Genomic DNA, 19,943 nt, shown 5'->3' with positions numbered 1-19,943 from the left:
AAAAAAAAACAATATAAACCCATTTTGAACCTGTTAACTTTTATTTTTACAGGATTTGTACAGGTTAAAGGTTTGTCTAAGCAGAAAAACCTAAGTGCACTGAAGTGGCCTGAAAAAAAAGATGCCAATCCTTATTTTATCACAATTACACCAGGTGGCAAAAACGAATCCTTTTCCCTGGGGTCATTCATGCCCTCCCCCTGGCATTACCTCACACCCCCGTAGGAGGGCCCGCCCCACTATTTGAGAAGCCATGCTGTGCAGTATTATGCATATCAAAGAGGCAGCTCGTTGTGTAAGTACATGACAAAATATTTTGCCAATTTATTACCCTTTAAACTGCAAAAATATTAAAATCCCCCAAAACCTTACAAAACTCCTATTTTATTTCTTGTTTTGCTACATATTTGCCAAAAGAATGCTATTAACAGAAGCCACAAGATAAAAAGTAATTTATCTCATCCTTTGCTCCCTTAGTCCAGTGCTTCCTAACAACTAGAATTTAGATAAGTAATTGATCATAAGTAGGTAAATGACTAGTTAGTATAAAGCGCTGAGTACCCAAGGTAGTCCGCGGCACAGTCAATGCCTTAAGTTTAGGCAGCGGACAGGGGGGAGGGGGGGGGGGGGGGGGGGGGTGAAAAACACTGCTCTAGAATGCCTAAGTTCATATAGACCAAAAATGTAGTTGCTCTCTTGATCCAGAAAATAGCAGGAGCAGAATATAGAATCGATGATAGTTACTGTACATGGCAGTGACTCAAAGACCTGCATGTTGCAGGTATTCCTGTGACAGAAATGGTCCAGCAAGTGAAGAAATCTAGAAAAAGCTTCTTGCCTTAACCTAGTTCCTAGCGTGTTCATTTTTGTTGAAAGATCGCTCATACCACAACATAGCGAAACAATTGATTTAATCCAGACAGAGTGGGAAAGTACACGAGGCCTCGGGCCAGTCCTGCCACAGGTCGGAGCAGAAAATGGCAACGTTTCACCTTCAACATTCAGTTCTTATACCCTTTTGGGGCAAGTAGTCCCACTGTGGAATGCAAGTGTGTGTGTGTGTGTGTGTGGGGGGGGGGGGGGGGGGGGGGTGCGTGCGTGGGGGGTCTGTTTGCTTGGAGATGGTGTCTTCAAAAGTCTTTGTTCTGCCGGCCATTCTTTAAAGCGGGAGGAAGTCTGAGCATCATAAACCCTGACTGATACCTTCTCTTGAAGGCCATACCTAGCCTTTTGCTCCTGGTGGAATGTTGTGTCTGGGGATGCCATCTGTTCCTTTTGGAGGTGCCGACTTGTCTTTATTCCTCCTGGGCCAAGACTATATCTGCTTTATACTGACAGTACGTCGTCTCAATCTTTATTAGAATAACACAGTTCCATGTACACACTATTTTATTGATACATTGAATTGAAAATACATTGAAAATATGAATTTCCTTCACAAGGCAACCAATGTGCCTCTACCTTAGAGGATGCATACTTGGATCTTGTACCACTAGCACTGAGAGAGGCAAAATGTCTTGTAAAACAATGTGGAGAGGCAAGTTATGCCCGAGTCAATGCCCTGAGAATTGGATTGAGTAGAATAGATGAGAATAATTACAAACACTACAACTATTTTTATTTTTAGCTGAGAAGCAAGTGAGAACCTTTGTTAAACAGCAATTTTAATGACAGTAATAATCAAAACATTGCCTTTTGACTCAATTATGAAATGTAGTACAGTAACTGTAAAAATAAATGCTGCAAGGTACTAATGTAAAGATGAAAGATGTCAAAATATGCTTCCATATAATTGAGAACATTTTAATCACATTGAAAACGATGAGATCAACCGTTTGTTTTTGACAGCAATCTTAAAAAATGCCAAGCAACTGCAAAGCTACAGATATGGACAGACCGATGACTCCTAAGTATCCAATGTAGCCATAGGCACCGTTCATTCTCTTAGCAGGATCTGTAAAAAACAAAAACAAACAAAAAAACCCCACCAAATTTCAAACAATGTACTGTACATTTTTAATGCAGCTGATTTAATAATCTTCACAAAATTTTACAGATTTGAACAATTAATACTCGAAGGTAACAATATGAAGGGACTTCAGAATGTGCCTATAAATTGATTTCATAGTTTGTAATTTTTGTTTTACCGTTTGTAACTTCAACCTTAATTCTTTTGATCACAATATAAAGTTTACAGTCCTAAGGCAAGTTTGGAAACCAAACACACACTATTTTGTTGAGATCCTTAAGAAGTCAGTGTTATATGTCTATTTCATAGAGCAAATGTCTGTCATACCTCCAGTATAATAGCCCCAGGCATAGGAAAAACGACTGGTCACCCAGATGGCCCCCAGTACTGACGCTGATAACTGAAGATAGGAAAGCAACCACAACAAAATATAAATGTGTATATATCAAAATTCAAATCAGTGAAAATGTGCCTCGTCATTGTGACAGTGCTAGTGGCTCCAGAGGTCATGATCATTATCATGTCAGAGCAAAGGCTGCCGTTTGAAGCAACCATTTCGACGACTATTTTTTAATTTAATTAAAATAAAACATACCGGATATACCAGGGCTGAGACGGTCTGGAAAACAAGCCATTGTGGATACACTTCAAGGGTGTTCTGGTGGGCTCTCTGGATACAGTTGAATACTTGGTCCTTGTCACTGTACATTGTTGGATACTGTACACAAAAGGACATAATTACTTTATTGGATAACAACACAGCGATTCTGAAAACCAATAAGCAATACATGTCGACTCGGTCGCTATTCGCTTTCGAAACAATAAATAAAAAAAGATATACAGTAGTCAGCTGAAAGAAAAACATTACCTTAACGCCATACTTCTTTCTGGCTGCTCCAACTTTTACAGCCAGATAAGCCAGCATAATCCAACTGTAAAGATAAGTGAATATGACATATCCGAAATCGGAGGGCAAAGCAGTCAAAATACCCATCTCTAAACAATTGCTTGGTTCGTTCCCAGGTCGCACTGAAGCGATCGGAGAGGAGTTTGAAAAGCAGGCACCGAGTTCGTTCAGCGTCAATGTAAAGCTCGCGAGATCTGTTTGTGTTGAACTATTTTCTGCGGAGGGTATTGCGAGACAGCATACGAAAACCTATCGCGAGATTTCAATTGACTACGCTCCAAAGAAAAATGTTACTTTTATTTTGCAGTAACACGCAGCCACTCTTAACATCGATTTTATTTTTTTTTAAATTTCCTCACATACTTAGCTGATTTGCACGAATGCACAAACGCGCCGTTCCAAAACAAGCTTCCACGTAATAACGTGTCTGGCATAAGTCTGCCATTTCTACACAGCACTAGCTTCTTTTTTTTTTAAGGTTAAAACGAAAAATATATGATTTACATATTTATGATCGTCCCTGTGCATGCTTTAAATGGATACAATCAGTTCTGGGGTGACGTCCTGATTATTTAGAATAACAGTAAAGCAGGAAAACGCTATCAAGGAGAAGGGGATGGCGTCACAGAGGAGTACCACGTGACTGGAATTTTCCAGAACGCTCTAAAACCGGTTGGTTGGCTGACTGGCTTTCATTTTCGCAGCACGACGGCGTGAGTGGTCACGGCAATTTATTTGTCAGAAACGACATTTTATTTCTCCGAATTCGTCTTATTTTGAAAAAAGTGACCACATTACGTTTGCTGCTGTCGTCGCCCTGTTTTTGTTTCAGCTCAAGCGAATCCTAACTGGTAAGTACAGTACTTCAACGTATGTGTTTTTGTTTATTGTTCATCAAATTTGTAGACGCGATCATACAACATTTACAATTGATGTCAATAAAATACAAATCTTGTTACACATGCTAGTGTTGGCTTCGTTAAAGACCGATAACGACAAAGGAAGCGTACAATGTTAGCGGGCAATGTTCTTGTTAAAGCTAATGCTATGTAGCGTAAACTGGAATTTTCCAGAACGTTCTGGTTACGCAACGCCGCTGTTCACGCGGACTGACAAGCAAGCAACCAACGAACCTACCAACTTATGAATCGCAGTCATTATCAAGTGAATATGTCAATATTTCTTTTAATTAATTTAATTGTCTGTGTTCTACTCCTTTTCTCCTGTTGTTAAGGCGCGTTAACCCTTGTCTTTCGCGAGGCATACGTTCATTATTCTTTGTGAAGTCCGTTAATCTAGCGCGAAGTGTGGTTAGATTTATACCAGTTTCGTTTTATATTAAAACAAAAGTACACAATTTGAAACGTGAAGCAAGTCGTTGCTGGTTTAAGCGTCGTGGCAGAGTGTGGTACTACATGAAGGGTAAACCCTAGATTTGGGGAAAATAAAACATGGCGAGTTGGTGGTGTCAACATAAAGCACAACATAGCATTGTCAACGTTATAGTGTTCTAAATCCCATTTTTGTTTTCATTTCAGCTTTTGCAATACCATGACTAAGGGGGAAGACACTAACGGAGCAATGGCTCATGGTCGCCACCGAGATGGCCCCAAAGGGATTTTTGATCAAAGTAGCCCCGCATCCTACTCCAGGAATAGTTATGAAAGCAGCCCCGCCTCATCTTCTGGCAGCGATAGGGGGCGCCACATGTCATCATCATCCAGCAGTAGTTCCTCATCTCGTTCCAGGTCCCGCTCTCATCCTCGCTGCCACAGACATTCTCACTGTCGCAGCCATCAAAGATACAGCCGGGGACACCGCTACAGAGCGCGTTCTCGGTCGTACAGTCGGTCGCCCTCATTGGACAGGTATCACAGGCACCGGGGAAGCTCCAGTTCCTGGTCTCGCTCCAGATCCCGTTCCAGGTCTCCATTTGTTCAGAGGAACTACAGCAGGTCTCAGGCTCGATTTAACAGATTTTCAAGATGGGCCAGATCCAATAGAAGCCCCTCAAGATCTTCAGGAAGTTCAATCAGCTTGAGCTTAGAAGGTAATTTGAGCAAGCAAAGTTGTAGGATAATTTCCCTCCTGATAGCCATATTGCACACACTGAATGTACACTTGTTTCCTCAGATAAAAGAGAACTTCTCAAAGCTGCAAGAGCCAATGCCATGAAGCTACTGAGAGTGGAGAAACTAGAACTGCCTGAAAGTGTGAAATCAATCCTTTCAGAGGAAGACGAGGAACCCCAATGGATGCTACCTGGGTCTGAGCGAAGGGTGAGGCCACACCCTGAAAAGACATCACAGGTGGGTGTCAAGACCTGCTGAACGCAGTGCACAACCATGTTTAGGACTGGTCAGACAGATCACTGTGGATTGTGTTAGTGATGAGGCAATGTTCACATTGCCTCTCAATTCTGACATTTTTTTTAGCCCGTATATGCTACGTTTCTTTTCTTCTAAACATTTTGATCCACTTCTGCTTCTCTTCTCTGAGATGAGCGCCTACACAAGGTACACTACTTGAGCGAATACCTGTGCCGCATGACCTTTTTTTTTTTCCTTTACGTGCCATATTTGTTTCTGTGACGTGAATGATGACCTAAGATTTTCGATTTGAACAAACTTGGTTCATGCTTAAGTGTGAATGTAACTTGAAGATTTGTATCCATCCCTTGAAGAAACCTTTTTGCCGCTTTGCACCAGCCAAAACTATGTTAGAAGTGAATAGTGCAAAAAAGAAGCTAAAGCTAAAAGTGAAACGTGCAAAAAAGCTAAAGCTAAAAGTGAAATGTGCAAAAAAAAAAAAAAAAAAAAAAGAAGCTAAAGCTAATAATGATAAGCGATATGAAGATGTAACACAACGATTGTCATAATTTTAGTGGGCCATTTTGACTCTTTCACACTGGCAAAAAATTTAAACGGTGTCAACATGTCCACAAAGGGCAACACCATTTCTAATGAGCCAATAGAGGAGTCTGTTTTGTGATGTGTTTGCTGTGTCTTGTAATGATGACCTTTTGGAACCCTGAGGGAATGCACATACTTGCTGTATTTATTCCTGTCTTCATAGATAACATGACAGTGGTCTGCACTCCCCGGCACCTGGGAATAAAAGGCTGTCATGTGACTTGGGTGACGACAATAAGTTTGCGTGAAAGGTTGAGCGCTGATTCTTGTCCTGCACACACCTGCGTTATCTGTTCTGCACATGGATTAGCACATGTAAATGAAACAGCTGTACACATAACTACAAGCAAAATAGAGGACTGATACACGCCGTTCACTAGGTAGTAATGTGTTGACATGACAAATGTATCTATGGTTTGCAGTTGAAATGGGTCATCGTTATTTAGCAGAATCCACCGCTTGCTGATGGAGTGCGGGCGTGTGCTTTATAATGACAATTCCTGTCAAGAAAACTAGAACCAGATGAAGAAGTCGTCAGCATATGCCAAAGATAAGTCGGTACATGAGGCGCCTGCCGAGAAGGTGGTCGTGACAACAGTGAGATTAAAATGTGCATGTGGATTTCTGCAGTACAAGTGCTCTCTGTAAAAGTATTGTCAGAAGCTAGATTGAGTCTACACAGTAAAAGCAAACTTGTTCTACTCATTTCTCACTAGTTTGTGGCACTTGTCTTTATCAAACAGAGCAACGAAGCAGAGGCCACTATCGCCAGCCCGACGATGACCACAAAACCAAAAAACATCACTTTCAGCATTAATGTAAGTGACCACAAGTGCAACTTGTAATGTTTCAACTGCATCATGTGACAATTGATTCTAATAATCCTGTAATGTGCATTTTAGGCATCTTAGAGGGTTTTACTTTGTCCTCTTCTTTTCCACCAGAACTGTGTGGCAAAACCGGGCCTAATGGCGCCATCTGCTGCTAATGTAGCAGCTAGAGTGGACAGTTATGAAAGCACAAAGCCCTATGGAAACTGGGTCCCGGTTATCTCCAACCAGTCCGGCAGGGCACGCAAACAAGTGCGCAATAAGTCGAAATAAGATGGGGAACAACAAAAGGACACTGCATATATTGTAAATACTTAGTACATATTTTCAGTCATTTCATAGTGACAATTTTCTTTCAGATGATTTAAATTGGAAGAAGTGAAGGAAGACATTCAGGTGGGATTGTTTCTTTCCCTTAGTCGTGACAATTTTCTTTCAGATGAATTAAATTGGAAGAAGTGAAGAAGAAATTCAGGTGGGATTGTTTCTTTCCCTGTCCTGTACTTTTGCTGTTTTCAATAAAATATTTATTGATGAAAATTTAACTGTCTCATGGCCTATTCTTACATTTTGGCTCAAATATGTAAGTGAATAAGTGAATGTGTGAACAAATAGTACACGGATTACAAAACGCTGTAACATGGGAATCAAGTGTAATGTAAAGTGTTAATAAAAAAATAACATCACAATGCCCCTTTGCATGTAAGCTATTTGAAGAACAGGGTTGAGGGCCACACATGTAATCCTTGGGGCAAATACAAAAATAACATCACAATGCCCCTTTGCATGTAAGCTATTTGAAGAACAGGGTTGTGGGCCACTCATATAATCCTTGGGGCTACCTGTTGCCCCATGCTGTCTGTAGGTGCTTTGCAGATGTGCTAATTTGACTAGTCACCAATGTATTTGTGCACCTGCCTTGAATTATCCGGTTCTTGTCTATCAGTATGAACAACGAATTATCCGGTTGTCTATCACTATCAATGTGTATAAACGATGGTCTTCAAAATGAAGCCATTCCTGCACTATCGCTGTATAAGTGCTCCTCTGCTTTATCCTCAAGGTTTGACCAAGTACAAAGAAAACTTAAGACATTTAGAACGCAGATGTGTAGGCCTGTAATGGAATGGGAAACCTATTGCTCAAACTGCCATTATTCAGGGTGTCTGAATGGGACAGGCGCTGATTAACAAACGAATGAGCGAATAAGTGTTTATCCGTCGAAGAGACCCCCCAACCCCGAACTTTCCTCATCCTCTGAGTTGCGGTGAAGCCCTCCTGTAATTGACATCAAATGTTTTACATGGTCTACTGGTGGGGTGCAACTTCAATTTGTTTTATAGGGAAGGTAAACCAAACATTTTCTTCACAATTGTATGTTCTATGTGCCTTCCACTAATGTAAACACAATATTCTAATTAGTATTGTGTTTGTGAAACATGAAGTGAACTTCACTTCATGTGAAGTTATGTTCACATGTTATGTTCTCAAGCTGAGCTTCGATTGGTTGTTACCCGAGCTCACAACTAAGATGCAATTTTCCGTCAACAGCGCGTGGCCGACCAAAAAAAAGTAAGGTGCCCACCTCTGCGATTTTGATGGATCAAATGGATATTTTGTTGAAAAAAAAAGGGTTGAGTACCACTTATCTCAACTATTTGGAAGAAAATAATCTTTAGGTAGCTCAAAATGCTCCTGTAGAGGGCACTGTGCTATCATGATCATCAGACAAGACACTGATTGTAGGAGGACGAGTTTTTTTTTTTTTGGTGCATGGGAATGGCCTGCCATTAATTTCCTCGCCAGTCACAAGGCACCGCTGCTCATGTAGCTGCTTCAGGCAAGTTGGTCAGACAGAGATAGGGTAGAAGATAATGAATTGAATTATGCTCTTGTTGTTCCTCACCACTGCACCTACATCAAACACATCGTCAACTAGTATTTGCTAGCTGAGAAAGCCCCGAGGTTCGATGTGTCTTGATGGTAGTTAATTCTCACGCTCAAAATGCCACTGTCATAAGACCACAGACTCACACAAAACAACCAACTCTTGTTCTCAACTGAAGACTCACTAGAAGTGGTTTAATAAAAAATATGGGTGAGGATACGCCAAAGGTTATTCAACTGTACAAACATTATATTTAACTGATGCACCATGGGTAAAATATCCAAACTTATACTGTATAAAGACGGGCATCGCTTCTCATTTTCAACATTTGATGACTCAAAGAGAACTTAAACAGCAGTTCCTCTTTCCAAGTTCTGCTTGATCTCTGCTGTGTATTTGCCATAGAACCGTTCTGCCTTCTTATTGAACTTGGCGTTCCTCTCATTAATGTAATCGATGTCTGCGTCGTCATTGTAGGCCCTTCGTCGGCTATATTTGGCTCGTTTCTCGATCCTGCAATACAGAAAAGACAGCAGCTTAGTGGTTGATTCAACAAACCACTGATAAAACCCAGTCTTGTCAGAAGAATTATAATTGTAACCACACATTTGGTTTCATTCACATCCCTCAAGATCATCACTTCAAAAGAGTTACCGTAAACTCAATTGACCCTCATCAGCTGTTTGTATGAGGTGTTGAACGTTTCAGATCAAATCTAATTTATATCACGTGTCAACACCTTACAGACACACAATTTGTTGAATTCAAATAGTCTTCCAGGCTTGCCTTGTCACTTTTATTGGGCCGGTACACCGGTTCTACATGGTTGCATGACCAATATGAGCGCCAAACAATCTGCAAAGATTTGCAAAAGCTAGGAGCAGTATTTTGAACTTGGGTATGTGGCTAACCAAAATAAACAGGAGCTGACGGAATGACTGAAATAGATGAAAATCTTCATTTAAGTTTATTAACAGTCACCGTGTTATCAATAACTGGGGTTCAGCCCTGTTTGAGTCATATGAAGTTCATTGAGCAATCTGCATGGATTTTTTTATAGTATGAGCTAAAGGTAAGAATTAAAAAGACGCCTGAGTCATTTAACAGCGAGACGACGCGACGACAGGTGCACTTCTCTATAGAGTTCAGCACCTCAGTACCGGGTTCTGATTAAGGGAGGCAGCGGCGTATCTGCGCCGTGACTTTTTCTCCAAGCGATACGTGCGCTGACACTGAGGCTTTGTATTTATTAACTTTATGCATGTGCCTGTGTCAATGAGCAAGTTTTTCTCCTTGCAGAACCCTACATATTTTGCACTAACACGGACTATTTGGAATCGTTTTTGATTCCATCCACCGTGTCTAAGTCTGATCAAAAATAGCAAATGGGGGGGAAAGGATAACGAGTAGCATCAATAACCATTCAGCCTAAAGGTTGGTGTGCAATGTTTACAGCCAACATCCGAATGTTTTTTTTTTTTTTTTTTTTTTAATACAACCAGAGGAAATGGGGAGCACTTACTGTTTCTCGACATCTTCCACCATGCGGTCAATGCCCGCCTCGGAAGGGACGTGGGTGCCGTGGATCAAGCTATTTGACGTAGGGTGGAAGTCATCACCACTGCGGGGTAAGTGCAAAAGTAATTAGAAATACAGAGGCATAGCTAACTGGCGTTTTAGCATACTCCAATGGGCTAATCTATAGTGCCATTGTGATCTCGGCCATTCGGCTGAAAGACGACAGTGTGGCTCGGGGCAAAATGCGTCGGTGCATCCTCCACGGTTGTGCAAGCGGCAACATTTAAAAGCAAGACAACCCTGCGGGCGCTTCCCTGACCTTCGCATGCTTGCCAGAGATTCAGAGTTTAAATTCTTTAAATTACAGTGTAGTTTGGATGAAACTAACCTCGGGGCAAAGCTGGGGCACAGTCATTCATGTATAAGATGTACTTTGTGCACATGTGATGGGATAAATGCTTAGACGATTAAACCAAGCAAAATCCTTAGGATTGATTATGTTTGACCAGATATGGTTATAATAGCAAAAATGTGCCTAAATATCATTTGTGTGTGTCTTTTCATCAGAGAAACAAAAATCAAGAATGGACAAAGGTCACGCTTCTTCAACTTTTAGGCATTATCGGACAAATGTAACCATTGCACATTTACTCACCACTCCTCCCGCTGTTTCTCATAGTTTTGCATGTCCGGTTTGATTTGCTTGGTGAGTCTTTGATACTGCCTAAACTGGGCCTCAGCATAACCTGGGATGGATGGTGACACAGAACATTTGCATGAGTTTCCCAGGAACAGCTTGTCTTGCAGGTTTCAGTGGTGATTATCATTGTGATATGACAAATCTTTTACATAGAGCTAATAATGGAGGGTAGCTGACACCCTTGACTATTGCTTATCTAATATTAAGCAAATTGAATACTGTAGTGATAACTGTACTGTAGTGATAACTGTGACCATTGGATGACAGTGTTGCCACATTTACCACTCATGCTACTCATACATTACATATGATAAACCCATGTTTACATAGACATAGCACACAATATTGTTGGCCTTGAAAGATGAGTGAAAATGCTAAATATACTGGCACGCTACAAACACTTGGCACTGAAAAAGTTAAATATGTCAGCATTAAGATCCTGCAGATGGGTATATGTTGCTGATAGACTGCATATTTCTGTTAAAAGTTAATCACCAACACCACCACCACCACATGTGTAGGGGGATACCCTCAGAATAGTTGCCCTAAGAATATTGCCCCTCAATGTTACTTCCAGTAGCTATCACTGCGTGAATCTCATACACGAGTAACAACGCGCGGCTCAAAGAGTACAGTGAGGAAATAGCGCGGGTACACTGTACTACAATTTCCTAAAGGTGCCTCTTGAATATTTGATTGAGAGAAAGACCATCAAAACATTTCAAACCAATCTTGCCCCCAACCTGCAAATCCTGTGTCTGGATTTTTCTTCTTTTTCTTTCTCTCCCACCGCTCTGCATCATCAGCTGTGATATCAAGGAGTTTTACTCTGTGGTAGTTCTCACCTCTAGCTGCACATTCCTAAAAAACAAACTTAAAATTATTAACAAGAAAAATATGACCTTTATGATCATTATGACGGGGTTGGGGCAATGCGGCTCAACAACCAACATATTAAATTGTTAGGTGCTTACTTTATTGATTTATTTTTTATCGTTAAAGATTAAAACAACTCGGTAAGGATAGACACATTTACCGGGCAGTAAATAAAATGGACCAGAATTACTATAAAATACACGGGATGTATGCAATGAATGCCAATCTTCTCCATTATACTGTAGTAAAGCCACCAAATGTAACGAGAAGGCTAGTCATTGCCTCAAAATAAACTGTACATTAACAAGTAATTTATGACACAAACTGCCTTGGTACACTTTTAATTCGAAGTTCCCCCTGGTCGCATGGTCATGACAACTCCTGATGAAACAACACGGTGTTCTTTTTTCCAATTGACGTTCATTTAGCCTTTTTTGCTTCTTTTGGCCTGCACACTTCAATAACGGTGTATTGTATTGCATTGTTTACCATTCAATTAACCAAATTAAACAAAACAGACAAATCCACATTATTGCTTACATGCATGTAATTCGCAAAATTTATAATTGCAATATATACATACACTTTTATAAAGTGTTCTGCACATTGATATGAATTTGAACTTCCTGTTAGAATTCCATTAGTATAAAAGTCATGGATAAAGGTAATGTACTTGCTAATTTAATGCAAAAAAAAGTTTCAATACGTACAAAATAATATTGTAAAATAAAACATGCCTGATAGTGATCAATGCACATTGAGCTGTACAATATGTACCATCAAATTTATAGCTTTAAAAAAATGTTTATTTTGAGATTGTTACAAGAAGCAATTGAGGACTGCCTTAGTGGATTGGCTCATAAAACACATTTATAGAATTAAATAATCTATAACCATTTCTGTGCTTTTTTGTTTTTGTTTTAATGTATTTAAGGTATAGGATCAAGACTCAAGATCGTCAGATTCCTAAAGAGATGGTCCACACGTTTAGCCATTTTCAGCAGTTAAAAAGCTATTTTGACTGTTATTGCTATTACATCTATTTTGTCTGAAAATAATTTGCAGACAAAATTAATTTTGTTACAAGGAATACTTTTAAAAACACATTTTGCCACTTGCTGTTGACTGAAAGTTACATCACATGTGCCAAAGGCTTGTGTAACAACCAATCACAGCTCAGGTTGTGAATGTCACCTGATCAGCAGGTGAGATGTTTTTGGCCATTTCTTGAGCCAGGTTATGTCATTTTCAGTCAACAGGAAGTGGAAAAATGTGTTTTTAAGGATATTGATTTCACGTGAAACGTAAGTTGTAGACAAAATTTTGATTGATTTATTTCTTGATTTTTTTAAGTTGACAAAGCAGAGCCTGCCAAAATGTGATCAGGTATCCAAACACCTGACAATATGTAGACTTTTTACGATCAAGGAAAACCTGTGTGACAGACCTTTTTCTTTTCATCTTCATTAAGTTCCCACTCCAGCCTGGCTTTTTTAGCCTCCCAGTTAGAAGGTAGCTTCAGCCTCTTATCTTCCTCAACAACTTCCTGGTGATTGAGTTTGCGTGCTTCATTCTGTCGAGGATTAGAAAAAAAACACCTTTCAGGACACTGTAGTGCAGGGGTGGGCAAGTCCGGTCCTCGAGACCCACAGCCTGTTTTGGATGTTTCCCTTCAAACAACACATCTGATTAAAATGATCATGGTCTTTATCAGCAGTCTGTGAAGTCTGCTGATGAGCTAATCTCTTAAATCAGTTATGTTGTTTGAAGGGTAACCTTGATAACTGGTATTTGGCTCTTGAGGACCAGACTTGGCCACTCCTGCTATAGTGAGTATTTTTTTTCTTGTGAATTCCTTGAGGAATTCAGTTATTCTGAGCATGGAATACCAAAAGAAAAACAAAGGTATCCCCGCAGAGGACAGGGGTGTCCAAACTCTGTCCTCAAGGGCAGGTGTCCCGTATGTTTTCCAGAATTCTTTCCTCTACACAAATGATTATAATGATCAGGATGGTTGTCAGGCTTCTGCTGAGGTTACTGATGAGCTAATCATTTGAATCAGATGCGTCAGGAAAGAAACCTGGAAAACGTGCAGGATAAAGACCCTCAAGGACTGAGTTTGGATACCACTGGCATAGGCCATGTTCACCTATTTAGTCTCAGTTTCAACACCCCTTGTTCAGGTACTTGATCATGCAGAATGCAGGATTTGTTCATTCTTTTTGAGATGGAAAAACTTATATGAATGAATGAATTGAAATGCTGCCTCTGCGGTTGTTTACATAATGGCCAATCGAGATAAAAAATGCTATTTTGTTGTTGACTAAAATAATGAATACGATACTGTTGTCCTACCCGTTTAAAATGTAACTCGCGGAACTTTCGTAGTCGGTCCTCTCTCTTAGAAGACGCCAAGTTTTCCGTCTGCTCCCCCTCAGTAGATGTATTAGTCTCCTGGAAGTCGTTAGTTAATGATCAAACAACTCTAATAATCGGTAAACCCTTCAGTTCTCGATAGTACAAAAAGAACAGTTCTAGTGTATTTTGACGCTAGCTCACAAATCATTAGCATAGCAAGATCGGCACAACACCAAAACGTTACAATAAATTGATCGTAAAATACGTGTATATTATGTTAGAAAACAGATAAATGATCGTCATAAAGGTCTATACTCAGTGATAACAGTGTATTGTTCGAGGATTTACACAACATTTCCAGCAAAATAAGGAGGAAAGGCACAAACCTCACAACCGGACGCCATTATTGGACGACACATCGGAAGAAGACCGGATGTTGCGCAGCGAATGTTGCGCAATATTTTTATTTTCATCTAAACGTTTTGTACAGTTTTAAATTGTATTTGTTGTTTATATTTATATTATATATGATATATATTTATATTTCAGTTGTTATTGTTGCTTATATTTATTATATTATTACCTAAATTTATTTTGTCCCAGAGATACGTTAAACCAGAAACCCAATGCGCTTTGTTGTTTTCCAAAAAGTTAATTAAAAAAATATCAGCGCATTGATCCGTTAACAGCCTCTCTAAAACCGTTTTGCCTCCATGGCACTCATGTTGGCAGTGGCGACTTTCCAATCAAAGGTATAATTAAATGAAAGTAATTTCTCGAACGATTTCCACCTGGTATACTTTTTTTTGACGGTGCTAAGACACGTTTGATGACAGAAAAAAGTAAAAAGGTTCAATTTGATTTACCTCTAAATGCAAATGCTGGTTTCATTGGCTTAATTCGTTTTGATTTCACCCAAAAGCAAAAATCTATGATAATAGACAATACACAACATTATATGTGTTAGCGCCCCCACAAAATATAATACAATTTAGAATCGGTATATAATGTACCTAAAACGATTTTATAAAAACAAACAAACAAACAAAAAAACGTCGTCTCCCTGTAGATTTTCACGTTTCTACGCTAAGTGTGTTCTTACAAGGAAGAGACAACAACCATCCCATCATACCTGTGAGGGAAAACTTCAAAATAAACGAACCAAATAATGTCTGGATGTCAATGCAATAGCCCTAGACAGGTGGTGTGAAACAATTTTTTACTTTTGGCCGCATTGTAGTGATAGTTTCTGTCAGAGGGCCGGAAGGACTGCGAATTCAAATACATTTTAAGTGTGTTGATCACACATTTACCAAGATTTGATATCAGGAGCCGGCAAAAACTGTTTTAGAACTGAATTAGAAAATGTTTGATTTTCTTCCCCCAAATTTTTAAAAGTTAAAGACAACTTGCAATTTTGGTATTTTAGTCAGAAACCTGAAGTCACATCAGCATTTCAAGGGCCACAAAGTGAGGTGGCGGGCCGGATATGGCCCCCGGGCCTTGACTTTGACACCTGTGCCCTAGACAAACATAAATAAATAAATAAAGTTGGCCTTCATTGTGGTGGTTGCTAGCAATTAGCTTTGGTCCTCGCTCGACTTTTTATTGCCATGAGAGCATGTCTCTTCTAACACCAACATACTGACATTGAAAAATCATACTTGTTCGCTGATTAAAGAAAATTAGAAATCTCTAGTACGCTGCCATTGTACAATAGCGCTATAGCGAAATATTCACTGCGTCCCCGAGCCGCCCTCAATTAACCCAGTGCTTCTCAATTATATTTTGCCAAGGACCTCTTAGGAAAGAGAAAAATTAATATACCCAGACATGTATCCTTTTTAACATTACACAGAAAAAAAGCATTTTAAATCAACTTTCAACTACTGTTAATTATTTTTACAGTGTTTATACGAGTTACAGCTGAGTCTAAACCAAAAAAAAATGCAACTGCATCAAAGTGCCTAAAACAAACAAAAAAAAAACATTATGATTTTTTTTAATTTTTTTATTACAATTACACGTCACATGACAAAACATAGCCTTTTCCCTGCAGACCCCCCCGCATCACCTGTATGTGCACCAAAGTCATGCACAGACCAGAGGGTCTTTCTACTTCAGCAATATCTTTCTCTTTGCACGCTCTAATTAGCACAATGGCCCAAACGCAACATTGCACTCAATGCTATCATGTGCAATGTCTAGGGAAATGACAAAAGAGAAGAAACTTTATGAAGGAAACAAGGTCCTTTGTTTGTAATTATAACTCCAAGACTTTACACAATCAGAATTTTTGGGGCCAATCACAATCGCTGAGCAATATGTATAAAAATAACCGATAACAAATGATTCAACCACAGGAACTGGCAATATTTTGATATAAATTGTACTTTGTAGCTTGTTTATTTACTGCATATACTGATATACTGTTTATACAGGGGGCAGCAGGGTGGAAGACTAATTGGCATGTCATAGTTCAGGGGTCCAGGGTTCAATTCCAGCTTGCTCCTGCTTGGGTCTTTTCCAGGCCATCCTGTCTATTTAAAATGGACATCCCACATACCAAAAACAAGCATGGTTTATTGGGTACTCCTAATTGCCCTTAGGTGTTATTGTACGTGTGAATGGTTGTTTGTCTCTGTGTACCCTGCAATCGGCTGGCAACAAGTCCACGGTGTCCTCCGCTGACTGCCTGAAGACTGGGAAAGCCAGCGACTCGAGTGAGGAAAAGTGGTGAATAAAAATGGATGGATATGTACTGTAGACAGCATCAACTAAAATATTTATGTAATATTTATGAAATCAATCATTTTTGCAATGGTTTAGCGATCTTGGCCAGATACAGGTAAAAACATCAAAGACCTGCGGAAGCAATCGAGAACTGGCCACAGTAAGCAATTGTTAATTCAGGTATAAAATGGGCCGATCACAAATACGCCCACCAGAACAGCGTAAAATCTAATTATAATTTAATCTGAGGTATCTTTCAACATTTTCAACAACAATTTGAGAAATAGTGCTTGACTAATAAAAAATGCAGTGAAAAGACAGACTGAGGCTTGAAAGGTCAAGCTTGTAGCCATGTGCTCAATCAAAAGTCTGTTCAGAAAGCGAGAACATTCTCAATTATCCTAGCAATGAAATGGAGTTTTGACCATAAAAAGCAAACGTTTCAATTATTATGATCATGGGCCTTGAAATATGAGTCAGTGCGCTGACAAAAGTAAACACTTTCAAAAGCCATTTGAGCATATTTGAGTTTCCAAATGGATGCAATCCATATTTGATTGCCTTGTACTAATAGAGTGCTTTTGCAGGATGTAATTAAATTGAGTTCATAGTCTTAGATTAAAGTATCCTCCAGATCAGAGGCATTGTTAATGGAATGATGTATTTCCACTGGAAACCAGATGGAGAGCACATCGCAGCCATCACTTGCTACAGCAATCGACAAGCTTTGTTTATGGCTGTGAAAAAGACAAACGAACTTAACATGAAGAGATATCTTATGAACATTAATTGTTTGTGTTAGCTTACGCTAGTCTTTATTGATTGTTGAATGTTCTAATGACTCTTATTTTTCCGTTAAAGCATTCCCCTAAAGCAGGATATAGTACATATCACCTTATGGTTTTGCCTCCTTTTACCTGAGAACAGCATGAAGCTTTTGAGCAATAATCTACTTTGCACGCATTCACTTAAACAATGTATGCAGCAGATAGAGTTTATTGTATGTGAGCCTGTCAGTTTAAATAGATGGAACATCAAAAGTTATAGCAGAGTGGCTTGATATTAATTTTAAAAGCATTGAGGCTCTGTGCCAGGCAGTGCGTATAAAGAATCTGGCAATAATGTCACTGTCATTTAGTGTTTCGTGAACTTTAGTGCAGTATGATATGGATCTCACATGTGCTTGTGGAGGCCACCCAAAATCGCTGAACAGTCACTCTTCAATATTAACTTTACCAGTCAAGCAAATCATGCCTAAAATAGAGTAACAGCATATCTGCAAATAAATTGCACTTGAGGGACACATTCATGAATACGGAACAGACTTCATGGTGCCTCATAGCCAAACTGTTAATCAAACTGGATGTGATTTTAACTTACAACCTGGAAATGCACATTACATATGAAGGTATTTATATTACTATGTATGTATATTAATTCGCCAACAAGAAATGTAATTGACTGGCACTGTTGTGTTATCCTTAATAAAAGTTTATCCAGATTGTACAGTACATGGGGGGTGGTTTTAAGGCTGCTTACTGCACAAGCAGCTGCTTCACATCTGGAGGTTAATATAAACATCATGGCCAATAAAATCATTCCATTTCCTTAATTACTATTCCTGTCATTTCCGCACTAAATGAAAAGTTATTAATTCCAGGCCAACGCAAACATGCTTCTCCAAGATGAGGAGCTACTCCTGAAGCGTCGCCACCCTGACTACAGCCGCTTGTCACTGGAGCGGAACCGCAAACTCGAGCCTGTGCTGCAAGTGTGCGTTTGTGTGAATGTGTCAAAGTGCGCGTGGGAGTCCAGGGGACTAGGGCTGAGGCACAGCAGACATGAGTGGAACATAAAGATGGCGTCTCGTTTTCCATCTCACCTAAATGTTACCCACTGGTGCCAACTTGATCAAGACCAGGGACAACTTGATTTGTTTCATATTTCGCCTTTGTCCCAATCTTCCAAAGTGCGTCCCTATATGGTTTTTGGACACTGGGTGACACTTAGCTTGAATCATGCTGTGAGGCAGATATGCTGCTTCAAGTTATTTAAATTGGTGATAAAAACCCACTCGTAACAAGCACAGAGTACAAAAGCAGAAAATAATACATGTTGAGTCTTGACGACTCATATGGTAGTGCGCCAAAAAAAATGGACATTAGACAAATGAGCTTCAACAGTTGCTCATGAACGCTTCGGAAAAGTCTTGTCAATAGACACCAATAATTGTTGCAGTTAAGATTTACCATGCCAAGCAAAAATAACTCAACTGCTTCCAGAAATGCAGCCAACTTCTCTCAGCCTTAGACAAAATGGAAAAGTGTACCATGGTCTGACAAATGTTCAAATTTGTTTTGAAATCCAGCAAGTTACTTTGGTGACTACAGCAGTTCAAAGGTCACAGGACTACGTTAGCCTGCCATTGAGACCAGACACGCTGTAAGAGAGGGAAAAAAAAGTCAATATACAGTACAATAAGCGGCGGTTCCGAACTTTTGACTGGTCAAAGGTTTGGAAACACTCAAAATCAGTCTTGTTGCTGTTGTTTTTTTTTTTTCCATTATTTAAACATTTTCTCAATTGTGGTTTAATACTTAGGTCATAATGAAGACATTATGACGAAATTACTGTATTTGGTAAAACAAACAAAGAAAAAAAAATCAAAACATCATGCTTTAACATTTAGATTCTTCAAAGTGGGCACCTTGTGCCAACATTTTTGCACATCTTGGAATCTTCTGTAACTCAGGGGTACTAGAACTATTTGGAGCTGGGGACCCCTTATTGACAAGCAAATTTTCCAAGGGCCCCCCTTGCAAATATTTGTGGAAACAAAACAAACAAAATTATTTAAGACAAAAATAAGTGCTCTTCACCAACAGATTCAATTTGACAGCAAATATATTTGTTACTTTTCAGCCATACTGAGGTTTACAAAACAAATATTGCAAATTGCATGCTTCCTCATAACAAACTGGGTGAATTTTCCCCAAACTGGTTGCTGCCAAACATTTATTGACAAAATAATCAAGCTCTTCGATGATGACGTGAATTACATGAGTCAAATTTCAAAATTATTATATTTTAAAATCTATATTAAACTGGTTGAATTGATTGCTTTATTCGAGGGTCATTCACAATTTAATATAAAATAAAATTAAATGAACAAAAAAAAAAATAAAAAATAACCCAAATTATTTCACAGACCCCTTGCAGTCAGGCCACCGACCCCTGAGGTCCGCTGACCCC

General features: G+C 39.4%; 3 protein-coding genes across 4 annotated transcripts; 1 reads left to right on the top strand and 2 right to left on the bottom strand.

Moving 5' to 3' along the window:
* Positions 1 to 1,643: 1,643 nt before the first annotated feature.
* Positions 1,644 to 3,084, bottom strand: mgst3b (microsomal glutathione S-transferase 3b). The gene is made up of 4 exons (XM_088432657.1): positions 2,838 to 3,084; positions 2,565 to 2,687; positions 2,297 to 2,369; positions 1,644 to 1,954 (listed from the first exon to the last, which is right to left on the bottom strand). Exons 1-4 carry the CDS (start codon positions 2,961 to 2,963, stop codon positions 1,854 to 1,856), a joined length of 423 nt encoding a protein of 140 aa, XP_088288783.1. The 5' UTR covers positions 2,964 to 3,084; the 3' UTR covers positions 1,644 to 1,853.
* A 448-nt stretch (positions 3,085 to 3,532) lies between these two features.
* rsrp1 (arginine/serine-rich protein 1) lies at positions 3,533 to 7,163 on the top strand. 2 transcript variants are annotated; one of them, XM_088432655.1, is made up of 6 exons: positions 3,533 to 3,727; positions 4,415 to 4,926; positions 5,010 to 5,185; positions 6,532 to 6,606; positions 6,733 to 6,870; positions 6,978 to 7,163. In XM_088432655.1, the coding sequence occupies exons 2-6, from the start codon at positions 4,428 to 4,430 to the stop codon at positions 6,984 to 6,986; spliced, it is 897 nt and encodes a 298-aa protein (XP_088288781.1). In that variant the 5' UTR covers positions 3,533 to 3,727; positions 4,415 to 4,427; the 3' UTR covers positions 6,987 to 7,163. The 2 variants fall into 2 exon arrangements, with proteins under 2 accessions (XP_088288781.1, XP_088288780.1); XM_088432654.1 differs by lacking the exon at positions 6,978 to 7,163 and having other exon boundaries at positions 3,535 to 3,727; positions 6,733 to 6,897.
* A 1,503-nt stretch (positions 7,164 to 8,666) lies between these two features.
* syf2 (SYF2 pre-mRNA-splicing factor) lies at positions 8,667 to 14,448 on the bottom strand. Its single transcript, XM_088432656.1, has 7 exons — positions 14,345 to 14,448; positions 13,956 to 14,054; positions 13,048 to 13,173; positions 11,468 to 11,585; positions 10,680 to 10,770; positions 10,029 to 10,127; positions 8,667 to 9,019 (listed from the first exon to the last, which is right to left on the bottom strand). The coding sequence occupies exons 1-7, from the start codon at positions 14,429 to 14,431 to the stop codon at positions 8,854 to 8,856; spliced, it is 786 nt and encodes a 261-aa protein (XP_088288782.1). The 5' UTR covers positions 14,432 to 14,448; the 3' UTR covers positions 8,667 to 8,853.
* Between the last annotated feature and the right edge of the window lie 5,495 nt (positions 14,449 to 19,943).

Source organism: Hippichthys cyanospilos, chromosome 14, assembly GCF_059441005.1.
Source record: "Hippichthys cyanospilos isolate Australia breed blue-spotted pipefish chromosome 14, RoL_Hcya_1.0, whole genome shotgun sequence".
Taxonomy (NCBI): Eukaryota; Metazoa; Chordata; class Actinopteri; order Syngnathiformes; family Syngnathidae; genus Hippichthys; species Hippichthys cyanospilos.
The sequence above is the reverse complement of the archived record's forward strand: the minus strand, read 5'-3'. Positions and strand labels throughout refer to the sequence as shown.

Excerpts from the sequence above, each read along its gene's own strand:
- mgst3b (XM_088432657.1), bottom strand. The coding sequence starts at position 2,963 with ATGGGTATTTTGACTGCTTTGCCCTCCGATTTCGGATATGTCATATTC. Across the intron at positions 2,688-2,837 it reads GAAAGAAGTATGGCGTTAAG|TATCCAACAATGTACAGTGA; the intron begins GTAATGTTTTTC and ends TTTTGTGTACAG. Across the intron at positions 2,370-2,564 it reads TCTCAGCCCTGGTATATCCG|TTATCAGCGTCAGTACTGGG; the intron begins GTATGTTTTATT and ends TCCTATCTTCAG.
- rsrp1 (XM_088432654.1), top strand. The coding sequence starts at position 4,428 with ATGACTAAGGGGGAAGACACTAACGGAGCAATGGCTCATGGTCGCCAC. Across the intron at positions 4,927-5,009 it reads AATCAGCTTGAGCTTAGAAG|ATAAAAGAGAACTTCTCAAA; the intron begins GTAATTTGAGCA and ends TTGTTTCCTCAG. Across the intron at positions 6,607-6,732 it reads ACATCACTTTCAGCATTAAT|AACTGTGTGGCAAAACCGGG; the intron begins GTAAGTGACCAC and ends CTTTTCCACCAG.
- syf2 (XM_088432656.1), bottom strand. The coding sequence starts at position 14,431 with ATGAAAATAAAAATATTGCGCAACATTCGCTGCGCAACATCCGGTCTT. Across the intron at positions 14,055-14,344 it reads TAATGGCGTCCGGTTGTGAG|GAGACTAATACATCTACTGA; the intron begins GTTTGTGCCTTT and ends AACGACTTCCAG. Across the intron at positions 11,586-13,047 it reads ATGAAGATGAAAAGAAAAAG|GAATGTGCAGCTAGAGGTGA; the intron begins GTCTGTCACACA and ends TTTGTTTTTTAG.